Genomic DNA, 22,374 nt, shown 5'->3' on the forward strand with positions numbered 1-22,374 from the left:
CTCCTTGCTAGAAGTCATATAGACTTGTGGAATTGAGATGTTGTTACAAAAGCTACAGTATAGTAGGCCACCCCAATTTAATTTCTTGGTCCTCGGATCTTGCAGGAAATGATTGGAGTGGGTGGGCGAAATAAAAGTGAAACAGACATCCTTTCATAAACCGTAGTGTGTCCAGGACAAAAGCTACAAGAAACCGGACATTCTGCTGCAGTACCGAGGACAGCCACCAGGGGCCCACAATCGACCTTGACCAGTGGTTCTTAAGTTATGCTGACCACAAATATATGGAAACGTAAACGAGCGCGCGCGCTCACACACACACACACACAAACACACACCAAGACACACAAAAAATACGTCCATTTCTCATGGACGTAAAAAGGTAGCATACCAAGCCCGGGTGACATTGAAAACCTCTAACTATCAAGATGACGTGGACTTTATTTTCCTGATGATGCCAACATATGAACACGTTGGGGTTGAGTTACGAATGGATATCCAGGTTCGTGTATGCGACTTCTCTTTTTCAGATCACACTAAAATTGAACTGGGCAAAGCCGACAACCAAGAAATCAGATTGATGTAAACGCGGGATATGTCTGAAGGCGTATTTTTAGAGGGAGAAGTGGCTTTAATTACAAAATGGAACATATTACAGCGATAAAACAAAGCCCTGAGTTGACAATCCAATAATCTCCGTGGCTAACGCTAAGAACTTCAATCATTTACTTTAATGGACCAAAGAGAGGCAGAATGAGATTAGTATCTTAGCCGGCATTGGATTGTCATTCTAGGCCACATGGATTAAATGTTATGGATGCCATCACTGATTTTCACCCGGTTAAAGAAAAGAAAAATCCCCTCCAGCGATGGTCTACACGACCTTTGCTTCGCCTTGAGTTTTGTTGTATGTAACGTAAGTGATACTATACTACCACTCTGTGCACTTCTTGATACAGGAATGAAATACTTACTGGTCGTGATACTTAACTATGTTTCGTAACTTCATGATCAGTACAGTTCTTGTTACCATTTTACAGGAGTGGCTGCATGCACCATCAAATATTTGCATTTCTATGATCTTGCATTTGTACGTTTTCGATTATGGTGTTCCACGAAAGACAGACAACACAGTGAAGATCAGAGATCACGGCAGGTAAGGATTGTGTAGAACGTAATTGGAAGTTATGAAAGTTATGATGTGTATGGTGCAATATCCATCAATTCATTATACGAGATGAAGGCGTGGATAACACCCTCATGTTACTGGGACAGAGATCGCGTCTGCACAAGTGATCCTGGTGACGAGAGTGGACCTACGTCATGATGTGGGGAGGTGGACTTTATCATTTATGTTTACGACAATTTGTATATTTTATTTCGATTAACACATGTTCTACTTCAAGGAACTTGGCTCAGAAATAAAGCATTCAGGCTGCGTGGTTCGTTAATAAATCTTACAAACTAAAGATGGCATAAAATGTTATCATCATGCGGCATAACCACAAGAAAACTGAAAAGGTCGGACAGCTTTTTCCTCCGTCTACTTCCATGAACTTTAGTTTGCACTAGTTTAATATGAGCAGCCAGTAGTATTTTGCGATACATTGTACCTGTTACAATCGTTGTGCAATAAACTTTGACTTGACTTGACTTAACAAACCTTACTGACGGCATAAAATGTTATCATGCGGTGAAAGCTCACACAAGAACGGTCGGGCCGCTTTTTCCGCCGTCCGGACTGGACCGCTCTTTCCACCAACCCATCATGCAGCAATAGTCAATAGACTGTTTATATGTAGGAAACTCGGCAAACCCTAGACTCCAAATCTTGGGAGAAAGGGCCAACACCGAAATTTCCAGTTTATCTACAAAGAAGGCTGAACGCCATGCCGACTGTCCTCCACCCCGACAAGCAGCAGGGACGAACCCTTTCTCCCGGCGTGCGGGCAAGAAGAGCCGCGGCCGGGGTGCCTGGATGGGAGGGGGGCGGCCACGGGTACGAGTGACCCCGACAGGCGTTGTCCTTCCCTACGATACGGCCGTGGCTCTCAGCCCTGGCCCCGAAAATCCGCTCTTTTGTGCAAATGATGAGTCGGTCTCCCAACCTGCTGAGAGCTGGAAGTTTGAGAACAGCAGGATAAAATGGAAGACCGGGTGGCAGTACGTTAGGGTTAGGGGGAAACGGGACCAAAACAGGAGAGATCGAAAATGGCGCGGGTCCACGTTCTTATACCCCTCATGACGTCATGTTAATTAGGCCAATCACAAGTCATGCGTTTGGATGATCCCACTAGGAACAAGGGGGTGTTTGATTTAGCAAAACATCGCGATTTATAGAACACCCAATGTACAGCATAATTTCACAAGATACACTCACAACGATTTTTAGCATGAGTTACATATATTGCTGTGTACATGCTTATGCCGATGTTTTCTTTTACTTATTCCATATGACCCCCTAGTGTAATGGCACCTTTCTTTGATATCTAATGAGGGAGCCAATCACGAAAGTTTGACTTTGAATGGAACCGTCGAAGCAATGTTGTGCTTGATTGGTCTCGATGAGAATTAGAAACTTCGCATTTTACAAAACAGCCGACATTCACTTCCGAAGAAAGATGACATTCATCTACGCTCACAGATACATGTAACATGGGAGGTATGATTTCCAATATTGACCCCACACACCCACGTATGGAACATGGTATCTTCGCATAGAAGTTTACACCTGGGTGTGTTCGTGTGTGCGATCAATGTGCACGTGAACAAAAATATGCCAATAACTTATCTGTGTATTTTCATGATTTAATTTGTTAAAGGATAGAAGACATCTAAGTGAATTATATAGCCATTCCTTCAAGTCTTTCATTTTGAGAACCCCTAGTATACCAGTAGGACACTGTTTCACGTGTTGCAAATCAAAATCTCGATAATGACTTTTTCCCGTATCTACTTCACCACAGCAAAGCAAGATGTTCTTTAGAAATGATTCAAATGCTTGAGGCTGCAAATTTCTTTTAAATCAGTTAAGAATGTTCTTAGTTACAACACATTATTCTATTTGACATATCATATAAGTGGTTCGTCCGAGAAGCCAAGACAGCATATGGACATAATTTTTGAGGACACTGGACAATGAAGAACGTGTGATTTTATATTGATCAGTTCTTGCGCAAAATATCCTGTTATCAGAAGAGTACTGAACAGCAGGACAGAGCAGCCTGCACTTTCCCCAGCTCGTACAACGGCACTTCGACTCGGGTACAGTCTGGGAGCCTCTCCGCATACACCTAGACAGAGAGCGAAATGATAATGATAATGATACATAGATAATAGTGCTAACACAAATGATTATTATTATAAGAATGATTATGATACTTATTGGGTAATGAGTGATATTCATCACTAATCAATTGATGCCATGCTGTAGTGATAGAATGTTCATGTTATAGCTCGTTATACTGTCCATGTCAAAAATTCCAATGTAATGTCTTGTCTTTGTCAGCCGGGTTAGCCCTTTGTAATCGGCCATAGGCTAGTTGGGCAGCCCTGGCTGTGTGTCCTGAGCGGCCAAACAATAAATAAAAAAATGTTCATTGACCGTTTTCATTCATCGTTGTTTTGAAAGAAGAGAAAGAAACAGTTATAAAAGCTTAAATCATCAGTATTATACTGGGCAAATATGTACGACCTAGTGTGATGGCAGTATGACATTTGTTTATTGATTGATTGATACAATCACAGTACATTGCAGCACTTGAGGGTGCTGTAGACACGTCTATAATAACATGATGGTACCTGGCAGTTCCATTGCCCCTCCTGCTCCGAGCAGTGTATGAGTGTCCCGTTGACGTACACACAGTCTACAGCAGCACAGTCTGGCATCCACAGCGGCTGGTAGGACGATATGCCCTGCCTACGGATGACCTGCAATAACCAGAATAGCTGTTTATATTTATATATATATAGAAACCCTTCACATGCATTTCTAGCAATACATAGTGGTTACATATGTTTTGAATGAATATCTTTTGACTTCCTAAATAACTCCTTTCAATTGTGATAGCTCACAAAAGAGAATACCGGCAGAATACATGGAAACTTGATAATCTTAAGATCTTAAAACGCCGTGCAATGTACGCTTGAACGCTTGATCGTTGAAATGCAAATCTAGGACACCAACATGGCGGCCATGAGCACCTGCCCACTTCATCAATAAGGAAAACTAGTGAAACTCTATATACTAGTACAGACATCCCATGCTATTCGCCCGGCATTGTTCTGTGCTAGAGACTACACTAAACGAAGGTTCGTTGAAATGCAAATCAAGGACACCAAAATGGCGGTCTTTATACGCCCGCTTTGTTGATACCGAAAGTGAGTGAAAACGCTCTATACGTATGTCTCATGCTAGTCGCCCGGCACTGTTCTGTGCTAGAGACTACACTACACGAAGATTCGTTAAAAAGTTGAAATGCAAATCAAGGACACCAAAATGGCGGCCATGAGCGCCTGCCCGCTTGATTTTGTTTGTTTGTTTGATTGTTTAATTGATTGTTTAATTGATGTGGAAAATGAATGAAAACGTACGTCCCATGCTATTCTCCCCGCACTGTTCTGTGCCAGAGCGATGACGCCGGGAGCTGCGCAGCAGGCCACGCCCTTCAGGTGGAACTCTGGAGGGTAGAGCGGGACGGAGTGCACAGGGTACTCTGGGAACGTGCTGGCCAGGATCCTGTGACCAAGCCAGTTGGACTGTGTCGAGTCTCCCACGAAAAATTCTGTACCTACAATATGGGATTTATTATAACATTATATTTTCATAGTATCATATATCTATTTTGCAAATATCATAATATCATGTATTTGGATATGGAATTGATTATAATTTTTCACTACAATATGGTATTTCATTTTGTATTTAAAAACGGAACATATTTCTCGCTATAACCAGGAACATAATCACGAAACTGAAACCATAACCAGTAACGCTATTAACAGCAATATGAGCTGATCATGTGAATATAGTTAATAATTGAATTATACCTGTACGCTTCGAAATATCAAAAATATTTTCTAGCTCAAAAAAGTTGGAGTCCACAACTTGTCGAAAATAGTACTGGAATTTTGACAAACCTTTTCAAAGTGCTGTATACCGACATAGAGGATATTTCTCAGTAGTTTCATACCTGTGAAGACGACATCACCGCCTTCAAGTGTAGCGCCCATGTTGCGTATCCTGTGAACTTCCAAACCCAAACTTCTCAGGCAGTTTTCAATGCTGTCGAGCTGAAAACGATTAACAGAAAATTTTCCAGTCAGTCCGACTTCCTGCGTATACTCAAGGTCAACATAGCTTCCTCCTCTCGTGACCGGCCCACCGCTTGTATGTATCAATCTATAACACTGGCCTGTGATTCGTTCTTTTTGCTGCCTTAGCACTTGCCAGCCCTCACAAGCCAATCACGTCACAGCCAGTGGTCAAGAGGCAACGTGATTGGCTAGTAACTCTCCCTCCATCAAAAAGAGATATCTGATTGGTTGACATCTGGCCAGCGCTAAACGCAGCGAGAGGAACGAATCGCAGGCCGTCACGCCAGAGATGCTGCTTGATTCATTCAAGTGGTGGGCCTGGTAAGAGAGGATGCACGGCTTGAAGTTTTGGAGTTCAATGACAATAAAGTTTGTTTTTTAAGATGGAACATTTCTCACCTCTCTTCTTCGGGCCATTCCCTCCGGCCTGGTGACCAGCGCTCTGTTGCCGACCACCACGCAGGTGTCCTCCACAAACGGGCAGTCCGGGGTGGACTCTTCGGCCGGTAGGACGGTCACGTCTAACCCCAGCCCCCTCAGGATACGTACGTACCGAGAATGCTGCCGTCGGGCTCTGCGGAGGTTGATAGGGTCTTCTTGGTAGTGGCCATCATAGTCGTACCCGTCTCCACCTAACAACCACGAACAGCAGTCCAGCTCATACTGTTGAATCGCTTCTGAACGGTAGCGTATGGAGTTGGGGATCTGGCGGACGATGGCCCGTGTGTACGTTGGGAACGTCTCTTTCGTTATCGTCTGTTTGGTTGGAAGGGTAGGCCTAGGACGACTGGTACGTCTGCTGTCTACTTCGTATTCGTCGCTGCTCTCCGATTGTCCCATTCTTCGATGAACACCACCTAACAGGACACAATTGCTGTACTGTAGAAATAGGTGTTTTAGGCCATGTTGATTTGGTGTTATGGACACCGTACGTTTGAAACGAAAAAGAAGATGGTCAGATTTTTAAATCGTGATTAAACACACGCAGCATGGTAATAACACACAAACACACACACAAACACACACACACACACACACACACATAACTTACATAAAACAATATACTAGGCGAACCAAGTCTCTTCTGGAGTTACAAGAAAGCATTGGTAGTCTAGAAACAGGAGTATCATAACGTAATAATTGTTAACGCCATGGGACGTTGTGCTGAATAGGGCAACAGTCAGCGTTAATCAACAGTGGAAATATGAAATCGTAGCTGAAATCTTATACGTGCTGACATTGTATTTACATAGTTCTTGTGTAGACTACCTTACAAGTTGTCCTGAAGTATTGCATGTTTTGTAATAACGCTGGGCTCTAGACTCGTACCGCCACAAGTCAATACACAAAACGGTAAGGAAAACTGGTTTCAGTTAGTCATATAATATATAATATATGATATATAATATGTACACGTTATAAGAGAGCTTGTTTATCACCCATTACCCTATTTGCTATTATAGTACCTTCATGGATCGAGCACACGGTCTATGCAGTTGGCTCGCAAAACAAAAGTGACATATGTAGAATATCATATGTCTCAATGTCACTGTACTTTTCTTAAGTAGAATTAGTATATACTCGTATGATTCTTGTAGCTAGTCCTAACATGTGCTCCGTTGAAAATTGTGAGGAATGTTAGAAACAATCGTACCTGTACACCGCTAAGGCGTCCGGACAAAATTAGACAACTCGTCCGACAAGTCCTTACGTCATGCGTCTGGTTGCATTGCGATGCCCTACTTTATGTCCATGTTTTTTTTTTTTCAAGATTGTTCATGATACAGATCTCCAACTTCCTCATATTTTTCCTTTTGTCGTCAATATTTCTAGAACAATAAGAGGAATATTCAACCTACTTCTATCATGCCCTGACTCTGTAACTGTCTACATAGGCAAATACAGTAAATATATAATGCCATACAAGGGAGATACCGCGTGAAACGATGTGAAACAATGTGAAACGTACTATCCCATTATCTCATGTATCCAGTAATGGTATTAGATTAGTACACTAGTATAAATAGTTCCTAGTTATCCACATTCCATGTTATTTACCATACATTGTACCTGATGCAATTGCTGTACAATTAACTTTGACTATAAATTGATGAGTATATTTTGTTGTGAACACAATTACCTAGCAACAGGACCGTTGTGCAACAGGTCGAAGGCCACGCGTTACAAAACAGTAATTTTTGTTTACCGTTACGAAATCAATATGGTCATAAGTGAAAGATCTTCCCTCAGAGCACCTTTGTGCGTACATCAAAAGCGTCACCAAGAAATCCTTATTAGAACTGCATTGTATAAGACGCTTCATCCCCATGGATCAAAAGCGTTGTCTGACACTTTGCGGTCAGCCGTCATCCTATGTGTTAGTTAGTTAGTTAGTTAGTTAGTTAGTTAGTTAGTTAGTTAGTTAGTTAGTTAGTTAGTTAGTTAGTTAGTTAGTTAGTTAGTGTTACATAAATTCTGTACTATTCTACCTTCTATCTGTTCTCTCTCTCTCTCTCTTTCTCTCTCTCTCTCGTTTTACGTAACAATCTAGCCGGTTATGTCTAACCTGTAAAGTTATAATTTGAACGGCGATACTACAAACACTTGTGTGAATGACCTTGGGTAACCTTCTATCATATGCCAGTCAGCAGACTCCTATACGTGCCCATGTCAAGGGTCAACTGCGTCACTGCGTGAGATTGAGCAGTGGGAGAGTCAGAAGTAAGTAATGATTCCTGTTGCTCTCTAGACAGAGTTTACTGGTCTGGTTGCTATACTTACATTCCACTTATCTACTCTAATTAATGTGTTAACCTGTTCTCCTTTCTAACATTACAAAACAATCCAACGAATCCTGAAAGTTAATTGTAGTTCGTTACAATTCGTACAATCGCAATTTATGAAAATGTCGTATACGAAGAAAAAAACACAGAGAAAGAGACATCTTAATTCGAGTCCATGTAAATCAATAGTTGAGCTAACTATAATCTGTAAATATGGGTTAACAGGGGCAATAAAAGACCCCGAGTTTAGGAAGTCTGCATGTGTGTGTGTTTGTTTTCTAGAACAGCGATGGAAGCCGTGCGGTTGTGTTGTTACGCAGTGCTGGTGTGTGTACTTTACCACCTGCCCACGTCCGGCGCCTGTCCAAAGTCCTGCTTCTGTTTTGACCTTGAGAACGACGGCTACTCAGTGTCGTGCAATGGACCGAACATCACCACCATTCCTAGGGATGTTCCGAAAAACGTCACCGCGTTTGACATCAGTGCGTCTATTCATATGCTTTAGATTGGAATTACTGTTATGACATAATCAAAAAGTTGCAAAGCGAATTTCCTTTACTGCTCTAAATGGTACGTTTGACTGTCACATGCGAAGAAAGAAATCCGTACACACATCATATATGCAATCTTTATAAAAATGAAATAAAACAGGTAGTCTGCTAACCTGCAATTCTACTCCTTGAGACAATGAGACCAAGTAGTATAACATCATAATAATCTTATTTTTTCAGGTTTCACGCCAATAACAATGCTTCAACGAGGCGACTTTGTTGATATGCCTAATCTCAAAGAACTGAGAGTCTGGTGGAATGTCAACCTCACCATGATTGAAGTAGGGACGTTTGACAACTTACCGACTCTGACTTCCCTTGGACTCTACAACAACTCCTTCACCAAGCTTCCGCTCGGCCTCTTCAACAACCTGAAAAACCTGACCCGATTCGATGCCCACAACTGTAAGTTGGAGAGGATCCCACGTGGCCTGTTTACCGACCATCCGTCACTTGAAGAGATCCTACTGTTTTACAACAACATCGCCGAGCTTGAGGAGGGGGCTTTCGGCGGCCTGCCACGGCTAACATCCGTGTATCTCAGCTCCAATAGACTCGCGTCGCTTTCTGGGCCCATCTTTGAGGGCTCCACGAAGCTGACGTCATTGTCTGTTTCCGATAACGACATCGTCACCATTGACAACCATGTCTTTATAGACACGCCGAACATCGAGGACTTGTACCTGAGCGCAAACGCCATTGAATCCATAGATGTAGGTGCTTTCTATGCACTACAACGCCTCCAGTCGATATCTTTGATTGGTAATCAGATCACGAACATTGATGATAATTTTCATAACCTTCCTAAACTTGAGACCATCTCTCTGGAAGACAACAAAATTTCGGTCATCCGCAATACAACATTCGTCGGCCTTCCTGCTCTAACCTCTTTGGATCTCAGCTACAATGCGATCGTTGAAGTTGAAAGCGGTGCATTCGAAGATCTGAGCAGCCTGCAAACGCTGTCCTTGCAAAGTAATCAGATCCCAGAAATCTCTCTAGCTGGGCTGAGCTCTCTAGTGTATCTTTACATGGACTCCAACAAATTGAACAGGTTCCCCGGTGACTTGAACAGTGCCAACCAGCTTCAGACCTTGTCCTTGGACAACAACCCGATCCAAGAATCGCTAGGCCCTGGACAATTCTCTGTATTGCACAGGTATGATAGCTTGCCATTCACATAGTCAATGACGATTTTAACCTATAAAGACACGTAAAAATGTACGTCTGTCGTCGTGAATAACAAATATCTATTATCAAAAGAAGTCGAACCCAATGCAATAAGTTAGAATTTAGTGTCAGTAGTTAGACTAGTAGAGTAGTCACATGCTACAACGTTCCCCATTGCCTATCCGTTCTTTTCATGTTAAATGTACTAGCAATAAGCCTATAGTTACGGACAAGAACTTGCAATAAAACTTTCATATACTAAACTTCATATTATAGAAAAAAAAAATTAAAAAAGTAAACGTTGTTCTTCGAATATCACGCATGACTTTGATTTATCAACACACAGGCTCTTCAACCTGTACCTCTCCAACATCAGCTACCTGCGGTCGGCGGGAACTTTCGACCCGAAGGCGCTGTGTGGCTCGGCCACCCTGAACGATCTATACCTGTCATATAACGGGCTCATCACCATTGCACCTACCACTTTTGAATGCACACCTACTATAACTATGCTGTATCTACATCACAACAACCTGACATCCGTCAGCCCGTCACTGTTCCACGCTCTGACACAGCTACGCTGGTTGGATCTGTCCTACAATCAGCTCAGCTACATGGACCCTGATACCTTCCTTGGACTGGACAAGCTCATTTCCGTTGACTTAACCGGTAACAACTTCACCAACATGGCCCATGTTGCTCCCGCCGTGGCTAGTCTACCCTTGCTTCTGTACCAGAGTCTGGACGGAAACCCGTTCGTCTATCTCGGGCCTGAGTCCTTCCCGACCCCCATGAAGCACGCCACCGAGCTCGATATCTCCCACGGACACATCCGTGTGGTGGAGGAGGGGGCTTTCTCTGCCGCATCTTTCCCCAACATCACCAGACTGCAGCTGAATGGAGGAAACCCTTTGCACTTTCTCCCGGCAAATATTGTTGACAAACTTGCGAACCTGACAGCCCTAATTCTCTACGACGATCCTTTCCACTGTGACTGCCAGCTGAAGGGCTTTGCTACGTGGCTTCGTGAGAGAATTAATCCGCCATTTGTTGATCTGACTTGTGCCAGCCCTCCGAGTCTACAAGGCAAGGACCTTAAGGATGTTCCGCTCGCCAACCTGACGTGCGACTGCCAACACGAAGAAGCGCCCTCTATCGACAGCAGAGGGAGCGACACCTCCGTTCATGAAGGACAGACCGCCATGTTGAAGTGTAGAATTTCAGGCTGTCCTGAAGCAGAGTTTTTCTGGACCACCCCAACTGGAGCCATGTTGGCTGTGGAGTCGGGGTTCCCTAGGATGGAGGTACTGGACAGCGGTACCCTGGTGGTGACAGGAGCGAGGGAGGAGGACACAGGGGTGTACACTTGTACCGCTGTCAACTACAGGGGCAAGGACAGCAAAGAAGTAGCACTGGTAGTGAACATATAACATTAGGCAGCGAGATGGCACCATTGCGACCACTCTCTGCTTTCACTCCATGTCGAGTCTTTCACAAATGGAGGAATCCCTTTGCACTTCTTGCCCGCAAATGTTGTTGACAAACTTCCGAACCTGACAGCCCTAATTCTGTACGACGATCCTTTCCACTGTGACTGCCAGCTGATGGGGTTTGCTACGTGGCTTCGCGAAAGAATTAATCCTCCATTTGTTGATCTGACTTGTGCCAGCCCAGACTTACTGATAACGTTAGATTAAGGATGCGGACAATCGAACCACATCTTGTACTAAAACTTTCCATCATGATAGGATGAGTAGAAGTCTTTTGAAGTGCCACCTACAAAAGATATATATATTTAGAGAAATGATAGAACAAATCTAGGAACATCAGCCAAAAACATCGATGTAGACACATGCAGTCAACTGGAACTACAGAATGAGGTCAGATTGCAATTTCGCTGTATAGATTGACTTATATATCGACAAATGTAACAATTACATTCAATTCCTCAAGTACATGCTCCCAGACTAGACAGTAAATCACTACTTGTATGCCATAGAGAACAGGAGGTTTCTATTGGCGACATTTAAGCAAATGTGTGATTCGTCATGTCATTGATGGTGCGTCACTAAGAGCCCGGACACATTTTTTTAACGAACTCACTCAGTGTAAGGCCGTAGGGGGCCACTCATCTATGCTCTAAACTAATTGTTCCTGCAGCAGCATCTCTTCACCCTAGGTCAGAAACATCAATGCTCGAGACATGACTTCACTGACCCATTAGGAGAAGCAGGGGTTACGAAGGCTGCTCGAGAATTCCCTACTCCATTTAGGCCGGAATGTTTTGATCCATTCACATCGGGGCATGCCCCTACTCTTTTCGAAAGATGTGGTAGGTTCTTTTACGTGCTCAAGATGTGACTTTCCTCAACACGGGACCTCCATTTAACGTCCTATCCGAGGGACGTCCCTAACCGAAGCCAGATACTCATTTACACCTGAGTGAAGTGAGGAAATTTCTATGGTATTTTTAGTTTGATGTTCAGTCAATGTTATCTATCATTTCATCTGGTACAAACGATAATCTAAACAACAAAATAAAACAAATGTACATTTATTTGGTAAATCTATCCAGGTTCCTGTCAAACGTCAATATCATCCGAATTTTCTGATTGTTTCTGAAGACATGATTTAGAAAAACACAGATGCATATTGAACTGCAAGTATTCAAGTTTAATGTCAAATATTAAAGCAAAGAACACCAACGAAAACTCAACATTTCCATGATAGCGCCAGACTAGAACACACACATTCTGTCTTGTAAGATGCCATCGGTCTTAGGTTAGATATTATTAGATTCTCTTCTATGCATGCTTTAAATGTTCAAGATTGTTCTTACAAGGAAGTTGACTTCTAGGCAATCACTGTTTGTATTATGATTTTCACAAACCAATCACTTTTTATATGCTATATTCTATATTTCATGTACTAAACAAGATAATGATTTTAATCAAACAGTTGTTCCTTAGTACAAAGAAAAGAATTGCTCCTGACTAAACCTTATAATCGTTTCCTAAGAGCAGCCACACCTCTTAAGGTAAACTAAAGTTTTGCGATAGAACAAATTCTGCTCGAGCACTGCAGTCTTTCTCCTGTGTGAACCATATGGTTGCCTGCAAATGCAAAATAGGATGAAGATGTTAGTTGATTTCTAGTCACAATCAAGGTACTTGGTTGTTTCTTATTGTAATGATAATGATAATCACCCATTAAAAAGCACTACAATTGGCATAATTGTCTCGTATACTGCAATAAAACAATTTGGGACTGTTTAAGATATAAAGCGCTGAAAGTACCGAAGGATAATAAGCGATGCTAGCTCTTAAATATTCATAATTTCTAGAGTTCTTTTCTTATGTAACATAGACACAATATGTGTCAGCAACACGTGTCATATATGAAGGCAAAATCCGACTTTAACAGTCCCCTGGTTGTAGTAATAGTATACAACTGGTTTCTGTAACAATAATTACTGACAAAAGGCAAACACTTAACATTTCAAATCCTCATAATCAACACACTCACCCAAGGACCTCAATGCATCCTTACTCTCAGCAGCAGCAGTTTATATACATACAATATCAAGATATTATCGTTTTCCAGCACCCGTACCTGAGAGTTGATCAGGATCTAGTAGTACCCTTTCTTGGTACGTTCCATGGCCTCCTTGATCTGCTCCTGGGTCAGGGTGGTGTTGTAAACCTGAGGGAAAGCCAATATGTATCATAACTGTTTGTTGTTTGCTGGTATTGCATACCCGGTAAACCGTCTCATTGCGCTAACAAGCCAGGTTTGTACTGAAGAGTATAAGCTGAATATCCGGACAGATTCATTTCATGCACTCACACCGGGAAGGACCCCTACTCTAAGTGTGGTAGGTTCATTAACGTGCTCGAGGTGTGGCTTTCGTCAAACACGGGACCTCCATTTAACGTCCAATCCGAGGGACGTCCCTAACGAAAGCTAGGAACTGGGATTTTAACCTAAGTGAAGTGAGGAAATTCGTGTTAAGTGCCTTTCCCAAGAGCACAACATCAACGGGACACATCAGGGGACCCAGGATTCGAACCAAGGACCTCTCGGTTCTGGGCCAAACACCGTGTTTGTCGCTATATTGTACTAGTCTCTAACAGACTAACCGCGCCGGCTATGGGGAGAACATTTGCCGGGGTACTTTGGCCATGGAGGGCTACATTCGCAGGCGCAGGCCTATTGGACCCTCTCTCCGTAGCCAACTCCCTTCATACAATTGCCTCTATTTGGCTAAATTCTACTATTTTCCCAGCGATCCGCGGAGCCTGGTAGAGGCTGATATTGTACCTGCATGTGAGCGAGGCGCCCCTTGTAGCAGCGCTTGTCCACTGCTCCATCTTTTGCGGCTGGTTTGCCCCCCATAATCACAGGATACTGGGTGGCTAGATTCACATCCCCCGCTTCATGGGATTCAACCTGTAAAGATAGCAATGCGAAAAACCTTGGTGTCAGTCAAATTCAACAGTACCAGTTTAGAATTCAACAACCTGAGGAAGATATACACCACAGTGATGAGACACAAGTGTGCAATAGGCTGGGATGGGGCCAAGGTGATAGACAGAGTGGACAATAGACTAACACGTTGTATTAAGGAGTCTGTATGGAGCAGGAAATCCACTCCAGTCATGAACCGCGATGAGGGGGGATATAGACTCAGTCACGTTTGGAACCGCATCCTTAAGAAATATGCGACAGGTACATACAGCCAGAACCAAATTTCAAGTGTATATCTGCAGTCCTACTAACAGCAGAATGAAGGATGATGAGTGAAGATGTACCTCTTCGCCATTCCTGTACAGTTTCACGTAGCCTGTTGTAAGGCTGTAGGTGGCCGAGATGAACTGCCATTCGTCGTTTTTAATCACATCAGCTCTCACTTCCTTTTGTGACTTCCCTTTATCCTGGTCACTGAATCTGGAGACCGTAAGGAGATAAAAAAAACACTGGTGGTCGTCATCTCTGTTCATCAAAAAGTGTTGAACGAGTGTTAACTGATTAAAGTTATAGTTTTATGAGTAAAAAAATGTTCAGCAAGAGTTCGGAAACCTCCGACCTCTGTCAGATATTTAGAGCTTTTGTAAACTTCCTTTTTAACATCTCATTATCAATTATGGTAATGACTGTACATTGATTATCGATACTAAAAATGATTACAATCTATTCAGAACTTGTTATGTTATACTGAACACAAATTGTCGGAAACACAAACAGAGAGAAAAAAGACTTTTTCCACGGAGGTAAGTACACCCTCCTTTAGCAGCGCTGAAACCCTCTCGGTCTCAGCCCTGCTCTTTTGAACGGAGATTTTGGCTTCTGGGGGCGTCACTAGCAATCAGCTTTCAGCCAATCACAGGAGTGGCACTAACTCATCTTGTGCAAAAACCGCAAAGTTCGCTGGGAAGCTATCAGCCAATTGCAATCAGGTTACGTCTTACATCGCTACTTTTGGCTCAGAACAAGATAACAGCTGTTTGTGCTAAATAAGGCTAGATCATTGATTATTCATGAGCAACTACCGGCCTTTTGTGCCAAATAAAGCTACCTCATTAACATTTATAGCAAATGTCAGTGACGCCCCCAAAAGCCAAAATCTCCGTTCAAAAGAGCAGGGCTGAGACCGGGAGGGTTTGCCGAGCATTTCCCGAGTGGGTTTCAGCGCTGCTAAAGGAGGGTGAGGGGATATCAAAGAATAGATAACCTGTGAAGAAAAATAACTCACTGTGCGCTCAGCTTGGTTGAGGTGTTATGTAGCCAAAAGCTGACCCCATAGTCGTAGAGATTCCCTTTCAGGTCCCGCTGGTAACTGAACAGCGGGACGTCTGTTTCCCCCTCCGGGAACAGCCAGCATTGTATGGTCATGTACGACCTGGGGCACAGGGCTCCGTTGTTGGGGACCTCCACCCTAGAACCTTAGATGTTCAAATTGAACGTTATTGCTCTACAATCGTACATAGTACACTGTACGACAACAAGTATTAGACAACAATACTACAAAGCTAATCAATTATGCAAATTAGGAGTTCATTTGCATAATTGATATGTGCTAATGCTCCATATTCAATAAACTACATATGTTACATGTATTTGAGTCCTATAATGGAAAACACTGCAAATATTAATTTTCCTCATTAATTATGAAAATGAAATCAAAATTTGCATAATTTACACTTCATTAGGTACATCTTGGTGTATCCTTTTTTTCTATCAGTTGTTGCAATTAGCCTTGCAATTAGCCTGGCTAATTAAGTTGCAAATAAAACTCATAAAAGAGTAATCTTTACCTTGAATCCCCTTAAAGTAGTAGGACCCCTCGGCCTCTCCGTCTGGTCCGTCCGCCATCCCCATGTCGAACTGTACGCCATCATTCCCATAGCCGGAGACGTCATGGGAGCCGTGTCGAGCATTCAGTGGCCAGTAACCGACCAGTCCAGACGTGTACGCCATCTGCAACAACAGACAATACCATTTCAGAACCACATTTAGGCGGTGACTTTAAAGCCACCCTCTCACTGGACCCGGCGTCGCTGCGTCCTAAACTGGATTTGTGTTATCATTGACTTTATAATAGGAATATCATTCAAAACGTACAAGTATGACCAAAAAGACAACAAAACACACAAAGCTTAAAAAGATTCGTTTTTTGTCGATGAAATTCGTTGAGTGCTTTGTCAATTCGACCGGCCGCAGCGACGCCACCAGCGTACCGCGGGTCCAGTAAGAGGGGGACTTTACATCATAGGTTACCGAGGATGTTCCAAGCCGAAACATGCAAAAGCGCAAGCAAGCAAACACAAACATGCACAATCACACTCACACAAACACACACACACACACACACACACATACATACATACACACACACAAACACACACACATGCACACACAGAGACCTACACACACAAACCATCAGACAAATAGACAGACAGACACACACAGAGAGAGATACGTACATTGATTCTTTAACGTGCAGAAGTTAGGCACTAACCAACATGATTGACTAACTCACTTAGTCAACAAACTCTATATCCAGATGCAATATCTGTTGACGTCATATTGGACTTTCCATGTTTCCAAAGTCCCTATCCATTCTTTACCTTTTCCCCCAGTGGCTCCCGATGTGACAAAGCGCAGTACAATACACGTCAAATGTGCACGCACAGCCTTAGGCATCTGTGCAGCTAATAATGTGAGGCAATCGTCATAATGAAAGCTCAATAATGGAGCGTTAAACCTGTGCCTGTCCTTTGACATCTCGTGTAACCTCTTCATACCACGCCTAGAGGGCACATGAGAGATGTTCTTGTAGGTCACAGGAGAGGTTACACTGGATGTTCTTGTAGGGCACAGGAGAGGTTACACGGGTTGTCCTTGGAGGGCACAGGAGAGGTTACACGGGGTGTTCTTGGAGGGCACAGGAGAGGTTACGCGGGATGTCCTTGTAGGGCACAGGAGAGGTTACACGGGGTGTTCTTGGAGCCACATGAGGGGTTACACGGGGTGCCGACAAATTGGGGGGGGGGGCTACCGACATTTTTTTAAGAGGGCTGTCGACACATTTTTTCGAGGGGGCTGTCGACACATTTTTGGAGGGGGGCTGCCGACACATTTTTTCGAGGGGGCTGCCGACACATTTTTTGGGAGGGGGCTGCCGACACATTGTTGGGAGGGAGGCTGCTGACGCATTTTTGGGAGGGGGGCTGCCGACACATTTTTGGGAGGGGGGCTGCCGGCAATTTTTTTGGGGGGGGGCTGCCGGCAATTTTTACCCAAATAACAGACAACCATGTCAAATGTACTAAATTGTACTACGATTTAGGTCTCGGAAACGAAATAAAGTGCGGATGATAGAAAAATACCACGGACTAAGAAAGGGGACTTTCCGGCTATTATAGGAAAAATATCCACACATACGATATCCACACTCTCCGCTAACATGTCTGAAGACATTGGGTGTGCCATTTTTAGAAGGAACAATGGCGTAAAAGAATAACTTCACAGTTCCAAACACAACGCCACTCTAATCGTCATAACCTGTATGTTATCTTATAAACCCGGTAGAATAGACGGTAAAGTATTTCATGGAAAAACAAATTAATTTGTTACTTAAGATCACCAATTCTAAACCTTATGGGAATCTTGGTTGGAGTGTGTCAAGATTAGGACATTTTGGTGTGCCGCCTAACCAGCGGGGACCCATTGGACAGAGTCGCTTGGAAGAGTGTTAACGTTGGGAAGACTAGCCAACTTCTTCCCACCCCTGTATCAGGGACCCCTACAGCAGTATATTCAAATACTGAATACTACCTCTGCACTACATGTTGTATATACGGCAACCAGATAACAGTGAAACAAGTCCAGAAAGCCTATCAAGTTGGGGAATTATTCCAGAGTTTCTGACAATCATAAGTCAAATAAAAAAACAGTCACAGCTTACTTGTTCAGTTTGCTGCGTGCGGTAGAAGAAGTGCCTGAAGTGTAGTTCTCTTCTCCAGTGCCTGGGCGCTGTGGTGTTCAGCGGCCAATCTAACAAATTTATAGCAATACGCATGCAAATTTTCTGCCAATCATCTATGATATGCCTTTTAAGGAGAATGATTTTTCCTCTCTATGGTGTATGGAGGGAACACTCTTCTATAATTGGCCAAAGTAACGTGGGGTTAGAAATACTGGGAGGAGCTTTGGTAAGGTGAAGGTTATATCATTCACAATTAAGATATGCGCGCACGTTTTAAGAAGTCATCAATCATTAATTACGTCTCATATTCCTGTCTACTGCACAACAATGGGTATGCTATTCGACCAACACGTACAAAGCTAGGACAAACACGTGCATAGTGAAAGGTCTTATTTCTGATTGTCTCTCTGACAAGTGCACATATAGATAACGGATGATCGCCCGGGGGCACCAACCTAAGTTGGCACCTAAGAAGACAGCAAGAGGTTGGAGACCTCATACTTCCACGAAATACATTATTCTGAGTTGTTTGTGTGATTTATTACTCCTATGATTTATTACTCCTATGTTATTACTCCTATGATTACTGCTTCATGTTATATCATTGTGAAAGCACTATTCGTTCGTTTTATATTTAAGTTTTCCCTTTTGTATCCTGATTTGTTATGATTTTGTAAGGGCTCCCTTGGAAATCAGTTACTCTGTTAACTGAAGGAACCATAGCCTGAGTGTCCTGGAACTTAACAGGATGACACCCAGGCTAAAGGAACTACCCTGAATATTCATAAATAAAAGATAGATAGATTTAAAGTTGTCATTACATTCCTGCCATGCAGCACAAAGAAAACATAACAGAGAAGGCAATAACACATTATGAACACCCCCATACTTTGTGGTGGCTATAGGTGCCCTATTCAATTTCTGCTGCAGTACCACGGTTGGTCACCAGGAGGCCCAGAATGACCTTGACCATCAGATCTACCTCATACCAGAAATCATCGCAATCTATCCACAAACAAACAAAATATACAGAGTCACTAGAAACAAACCAATGCACGAGCGCAGAAATAAACACCGACTCGGGTGGTACTGGTATCAAACTTCAGTATTAAAAGCTTATTACGGGAGTTCTGTATACTGTAAATGCAGAAATGTTTGCGGTGGTTTTATGTTCGCGGTTTTCGCGTTGAACTCTAAACCGCGAACTTAAAACTACTGCGAAAAGCTGTTCTATTGTGTGATTGCAGCGCTACTATTCTTTCAAACGCGAACTCAAAACCACCTGGAACACTCCATTTTCTCCCTACCGCTAAATTAAGTTTCCGCGAATATTTCTGCATTTACAGTATCATGTCCGAATGTCCACATGACAGGTTACACGAGAAGTCAAAGAAGGAGTGGTTTTAACGCTTCTCTGTTGTAACGTCCTTATAATGATGACCTCACATGTTCACCTGCCTTCATGTTCGCTGATAAGTAAGTTGACCCTTTGCCACTGCCTATCCATCACTGACGGGACCAGACTGTCGTCTATTGTTGGAGACAGACATGACTTGAAGGGACTTAGTTAGCATGAGGGTCCAGGGTCACCGTGACGAGGACATTCCCCTTTCCCAGATAACACGTCAGTCGGTCCTAAAAATATATATTTTTAGGTACTTAAGGACACTTAACGACCCAGTAAGTGGCGGCATAACCCCGACGGTGCGTAAGCGCGTCGACTGGTGATGAAGGACGCTTTAGATCCCTCTTCTGATTAAATAGCAGAGTTATAGCTAGCAACTACCCACAGTTTACCAAGGGTTAGACAAGTTGGCCGGATTACCCGTGGCAAGTGAAGTGCTCCCTGATTTATATTGCGCCAAGAGATTGTTACGAAACGAACCTAGTATCAGAAGGTCCGGAAGCCAGTTCTTTGCACCGAGACACTGCAGTTACGCTAGAAAACACCCATGTAGCTGACGAAAAGTACAAACTGTCACAGTAAGATTATACTTCGCGCAGGTGCTGGTTGTATTTGTCTGTCTCGAGCGATGTAGCTTCTTCTTGGTGAATAATTTTTGTCCCTTGTGGGGAACTTGTACGCTCCAAGCAGAGTTTGGTGGGGACTGGGGAAGATTATTACCTTTTTATCATATGACCCGTTTTTGTCCGCTCTCCCCATCAACGTTGGTGGAGAGCGGACCAAAAACGGCCTGGGCATATGATAAAAAGGTCACAATCTTCCCAACCAATCTCTGCTTGGAGAGTACTCCATCGTTTCTGCCGTAAGTTTATCATCGATATTTCTTGTGTGTCGATGTTATTAATTATGGCAGTTATCATTTGCGTTAATCTATAGGTTTTGATTAGAGGACACAACAGGAACATGTCTAGTACGGTCCACATCACGGTGGTGTTATGACAGAGCCACTTCACAGCACGGTAAACAATTACGAGTGAACAAAGCGGCAGACCCCGAAAGCCTGGCATGCCAGTTTTGAGCAGGCCGCGACAGTGTACACATCTCAACTGACTACTCTACACTCAAGTCTTGCTGTTTGTTTATGACATCCGCGCGTACCGTTTGCTTCTTTTTGGTGTGAATGCGATAAAAATCTTGCGAAGATGTCACTCTCTTTCTCTTGCTTCGTCTTTCATGTTTGCGCCCGGCGCCCGGTCGGGCAATTTGTGGGAACGAAAGGTATGAAAAAAGACAACAAAACACACAAAACATTTTAAAACTTATTCATGAGCACAATCTGTGTTTATCTGTTGATATGCACTTTTTTCGTTGTCCCAAGCAGCCCGGCTGGGTCCCAGTTTGGATATCTGACCGTAGCATTACTAGACTTAGACTAAATTTCAGTCAGCTAAACCATCACCTGTTCCAACACAAATGCGGCCACCCCTATGAAACAACTGTACATGACTTCCTAGATTGCCCACTGTACAACAACGAACGATTCGATATGTCATCATCATTATCCAGAATGTACATCCTAGGCATCCTACCATTTGATCCAAATAACACTAATCATTATAGTATTTCATGTGCGAATATTCTTCGGGGAAACCCAGCACTATCGAATACTAGTAACTCAATCTCCAAGCAGATCTATAGGTTGCATAAAGACCGTATCAAACTGGCAGAGGAAGTACGTTTTGCAACCCAAGTGTGTTTGAACACCGGCTGTCGTTATCGCTTTCTTTTCTCTTCTCCTTTCTTTTCACGTCATTGTGCTATTTGTAATTATCATCGCTGATCATATCTTTGTATGTAAGAGGAGAGGGCCTCGTAAAGCAATCACAGCTCATAGCCCAATCCTCTTAAAATATATGTGAATAAATGAAAATTATTTTAAAAGTAAAAAATAAAAACAAACATGCTGTGAATATAACTTCTGCATGGGTCCACCTCGTAGGCTATTTTCCCATAACGCTAAGGTACCTGACACGTATTTGTTTTCTTTGGTAGAACCCTGTGTACGTACTAGGTCAACCATATAACGTCATTCCACACTATCACTACCAAAACGACAGTAAACGGGAGCTTCATGCTTAGCCTTCCGTACTGTCGCCGCACGACTTGGACCCCCACACTCTCCGTAGTGGTATTAGCAAAAATACAGAAACTCGCGATTACCCCCACTCGATTGTAACACTATATCAAAACTTATGATAGCCCTTTTTGTTGCAGTAATTAGTGATTCTTCTTCTTCTTCTTCTGCTTCTTCTTAAGCTTCTTCTTAAGCTTCTTCTTAAGATTCTTCTTAAGCTTCTTCTTAAGCTTCTTCTTAAGCTTCTTCTTAAGCTTCTTAAGCTTCTTCTTCTTCTTCTTAAGTTTCTTCTTCTTCTTAAGCTTCTTCTCCTTCTTAAGTTTCTTCTTCTTCTTCTTAAGCTTCTTCTTCTCTTATTTGACTCTTGAAACAGAACGTTTGGCGCAAGGAAATTGAAGATAAGAGAAGACGAAAATGAGACGGTGAAGTGCGGAAACTTTAAGCCTGCCAGGAAATCGAAATATCATTTCAACAATCAGCAAAGAGTCTATGTTTGTTTTACTATATAATATGTGTATGAGGTGTGT

At 42.9% G+C, this 22,374-nt stretch overlaps 3 protein-coding genes across 3 annotated transcripts; 1 reads left to right on the forward strand and 2 right to left on the reverse strand.

The window, feature by feature from the left end:
- Positions 1-2,794: 2,794 nt before the first annotated feature.
- On the reverse strand, positions 2,795-7,075 carry LOC136443363 (N(G),N(G)-dimethylarginine dimethylaminohydrolase 1-like). The gene is made up of 6 exons (XM_066440581.1): positions 6,971-7,075; positions 5,716-6,195; positions 5,193-5,292; positions 4,594-4,790; positions 3,802-3,930; positions 2,795-3,293 (listed from the first exon to the last, which is right to left on the reverse strand). Exons 2-6 carry the CDS (start codon positions 6,154-6,156, stop codon positions 3,192-3,194), a joined length of 969 nt encoding a protein of 322 aa, XP_066296678.1. The 5' UTR covers positions 6,157-6,195; positions 6,971-7,075; the 3' UTR covers positions 2,795-3,191.
- An 873-nt stretch (positions 7,076-7,948) lies between these two features.
- LOC136443563 (insulin-like growth factor-binding protein complex acid labile subunit) lies at positions 7,949-11,775 on the forward strand. Its single transcript, XM_066440847.1, has 4 exons — positions 7,949-8,037; positions 8,382-8,581; positions 8,831-9,809; positions 10,167-11,775. The coding sequence occupies exons 2-4, from the start codon at positions 8,389-8,391 to the stop codon at positions 11,248-11,250; spliced, it is 2,256 nt and encodes a 751-aa protein (XP_066296944.1). The 5' UTR covers positions 7,949-8,037; positions 8,382-8,388; the 3' UTR covers positions 11,251-11,775.
- Positions 11,776-12,472: 697 nt separating this feature from the next.
- On the reverse strand, positions 12,473-19,772 carry LOC136443881 (uncharacterized). The gene is made up of 9 exons (XM_066441254.1): positions 19,763-19,772; positions 19,242-19,313; positions 18,288-18,376; positions 16,135-16,297; positions 15,573-15,762; positions 14,632-14,767; positions 14,141-14,269; positions 13,433-13,522; positions 12,473-12,933 (listed from the first exon to the last, which is right to left on the reverse strand). Exons 1-8 carry the CDS (start codon positions 19,770-19,772, stop codon positions 13,451-13,453), a joined length of 861 nt encoding a protein of 286 aa, XP_066297351.1. The 3' UTR covers positions 12,473-12,933; positions 13,433-13,450.
- Positions 19,773-22,374: the final 2,602 nt, after the last annotated feature.

Source organism: Branchiostoma lanceolatum, chromosome 10, assembly GCF_035083965.1.
Source record: "Branchiostoma lanceolatum isolate klBraLanc5 chromosome 10, klBraLanc5.hap2, whole genome shotgun sequence".
NCBI lineage: Eukaryota > Metazoa > Chordata > Leptocardii > Amphioxiformes > Branchiostomatidae > Branchiostoma > Branchiostoma lanceolatum.

What these genes read in the sequence shown, in the direction of transcription:
- LOC136443363 (XM_066440581.1), bottom strand. Translation starts at nt 6,156, where the DNA reads ATGGGACAATCGGAGAGCAGCGACGAATACGAAGTAGACAGCAGACGT. An exon ending in GAATGGCCCGAAGAAGAGAG is followed by an intron (nt 5,293 to 5,715) that starts GTGAGAAATGTT and finishes AATCGTTTTCAG; the next exon opens with CTCGACAGCATTGAAAACTG. An exon ending in AGGGGCAATGGAACTGCCAG is followed by an intron (nt 3,294 to 3,801) that starts GTACCATCATGT and finishes CTCTCTGTCTAG; the next exon opens with GTGTATGCGGAGAGGCTCCC.
- LOC136443563 (XM_066440847.1), top strand. Translation starts at nt 8,389, where the DNA reads ATGGAAGCCGTGCGGTTGTGTTGTTACGCAGTGCTGGTGTGTGTACTT. An exon ending in CGTCACCGCGTTTGACATCA is followed by an intron (nt 8,582 to 8,830) that starts GTGCGTCTATTC and finishes TTATTTTTTCAG; the next exon opens with GTTTCACGCCAATAACAATG. An exon ending in CAATTCTCTGTATTGCACAG is followed by an intron (nt 9,810 to 10,166) that starts GTATGATAGCTT and finishes ATCAACACACAG; the next exon opens with GCTCTTCAACCTGTACCTCT.
- LOC136443881 (XM_066441254.1), bottom strand. An exon ending in CTACTTTAAGGGGATTCAAG is followed by an intron (nt 15,763 to 16,134) that starts GTAAAGATTACT and finishes TGAACATCTAAG; the next exon opens with GTTCTAGGGTGGAGGTCCCC. An exon ending in TGTACAGGAATGGCGAAGAG is followed by an intron (nt 14,270 to 14,631) that starts GTACATCTTCAC and finishes CTATCTTTACAG; the next exon opens with GTTGAATCCCATGAAGCGGG.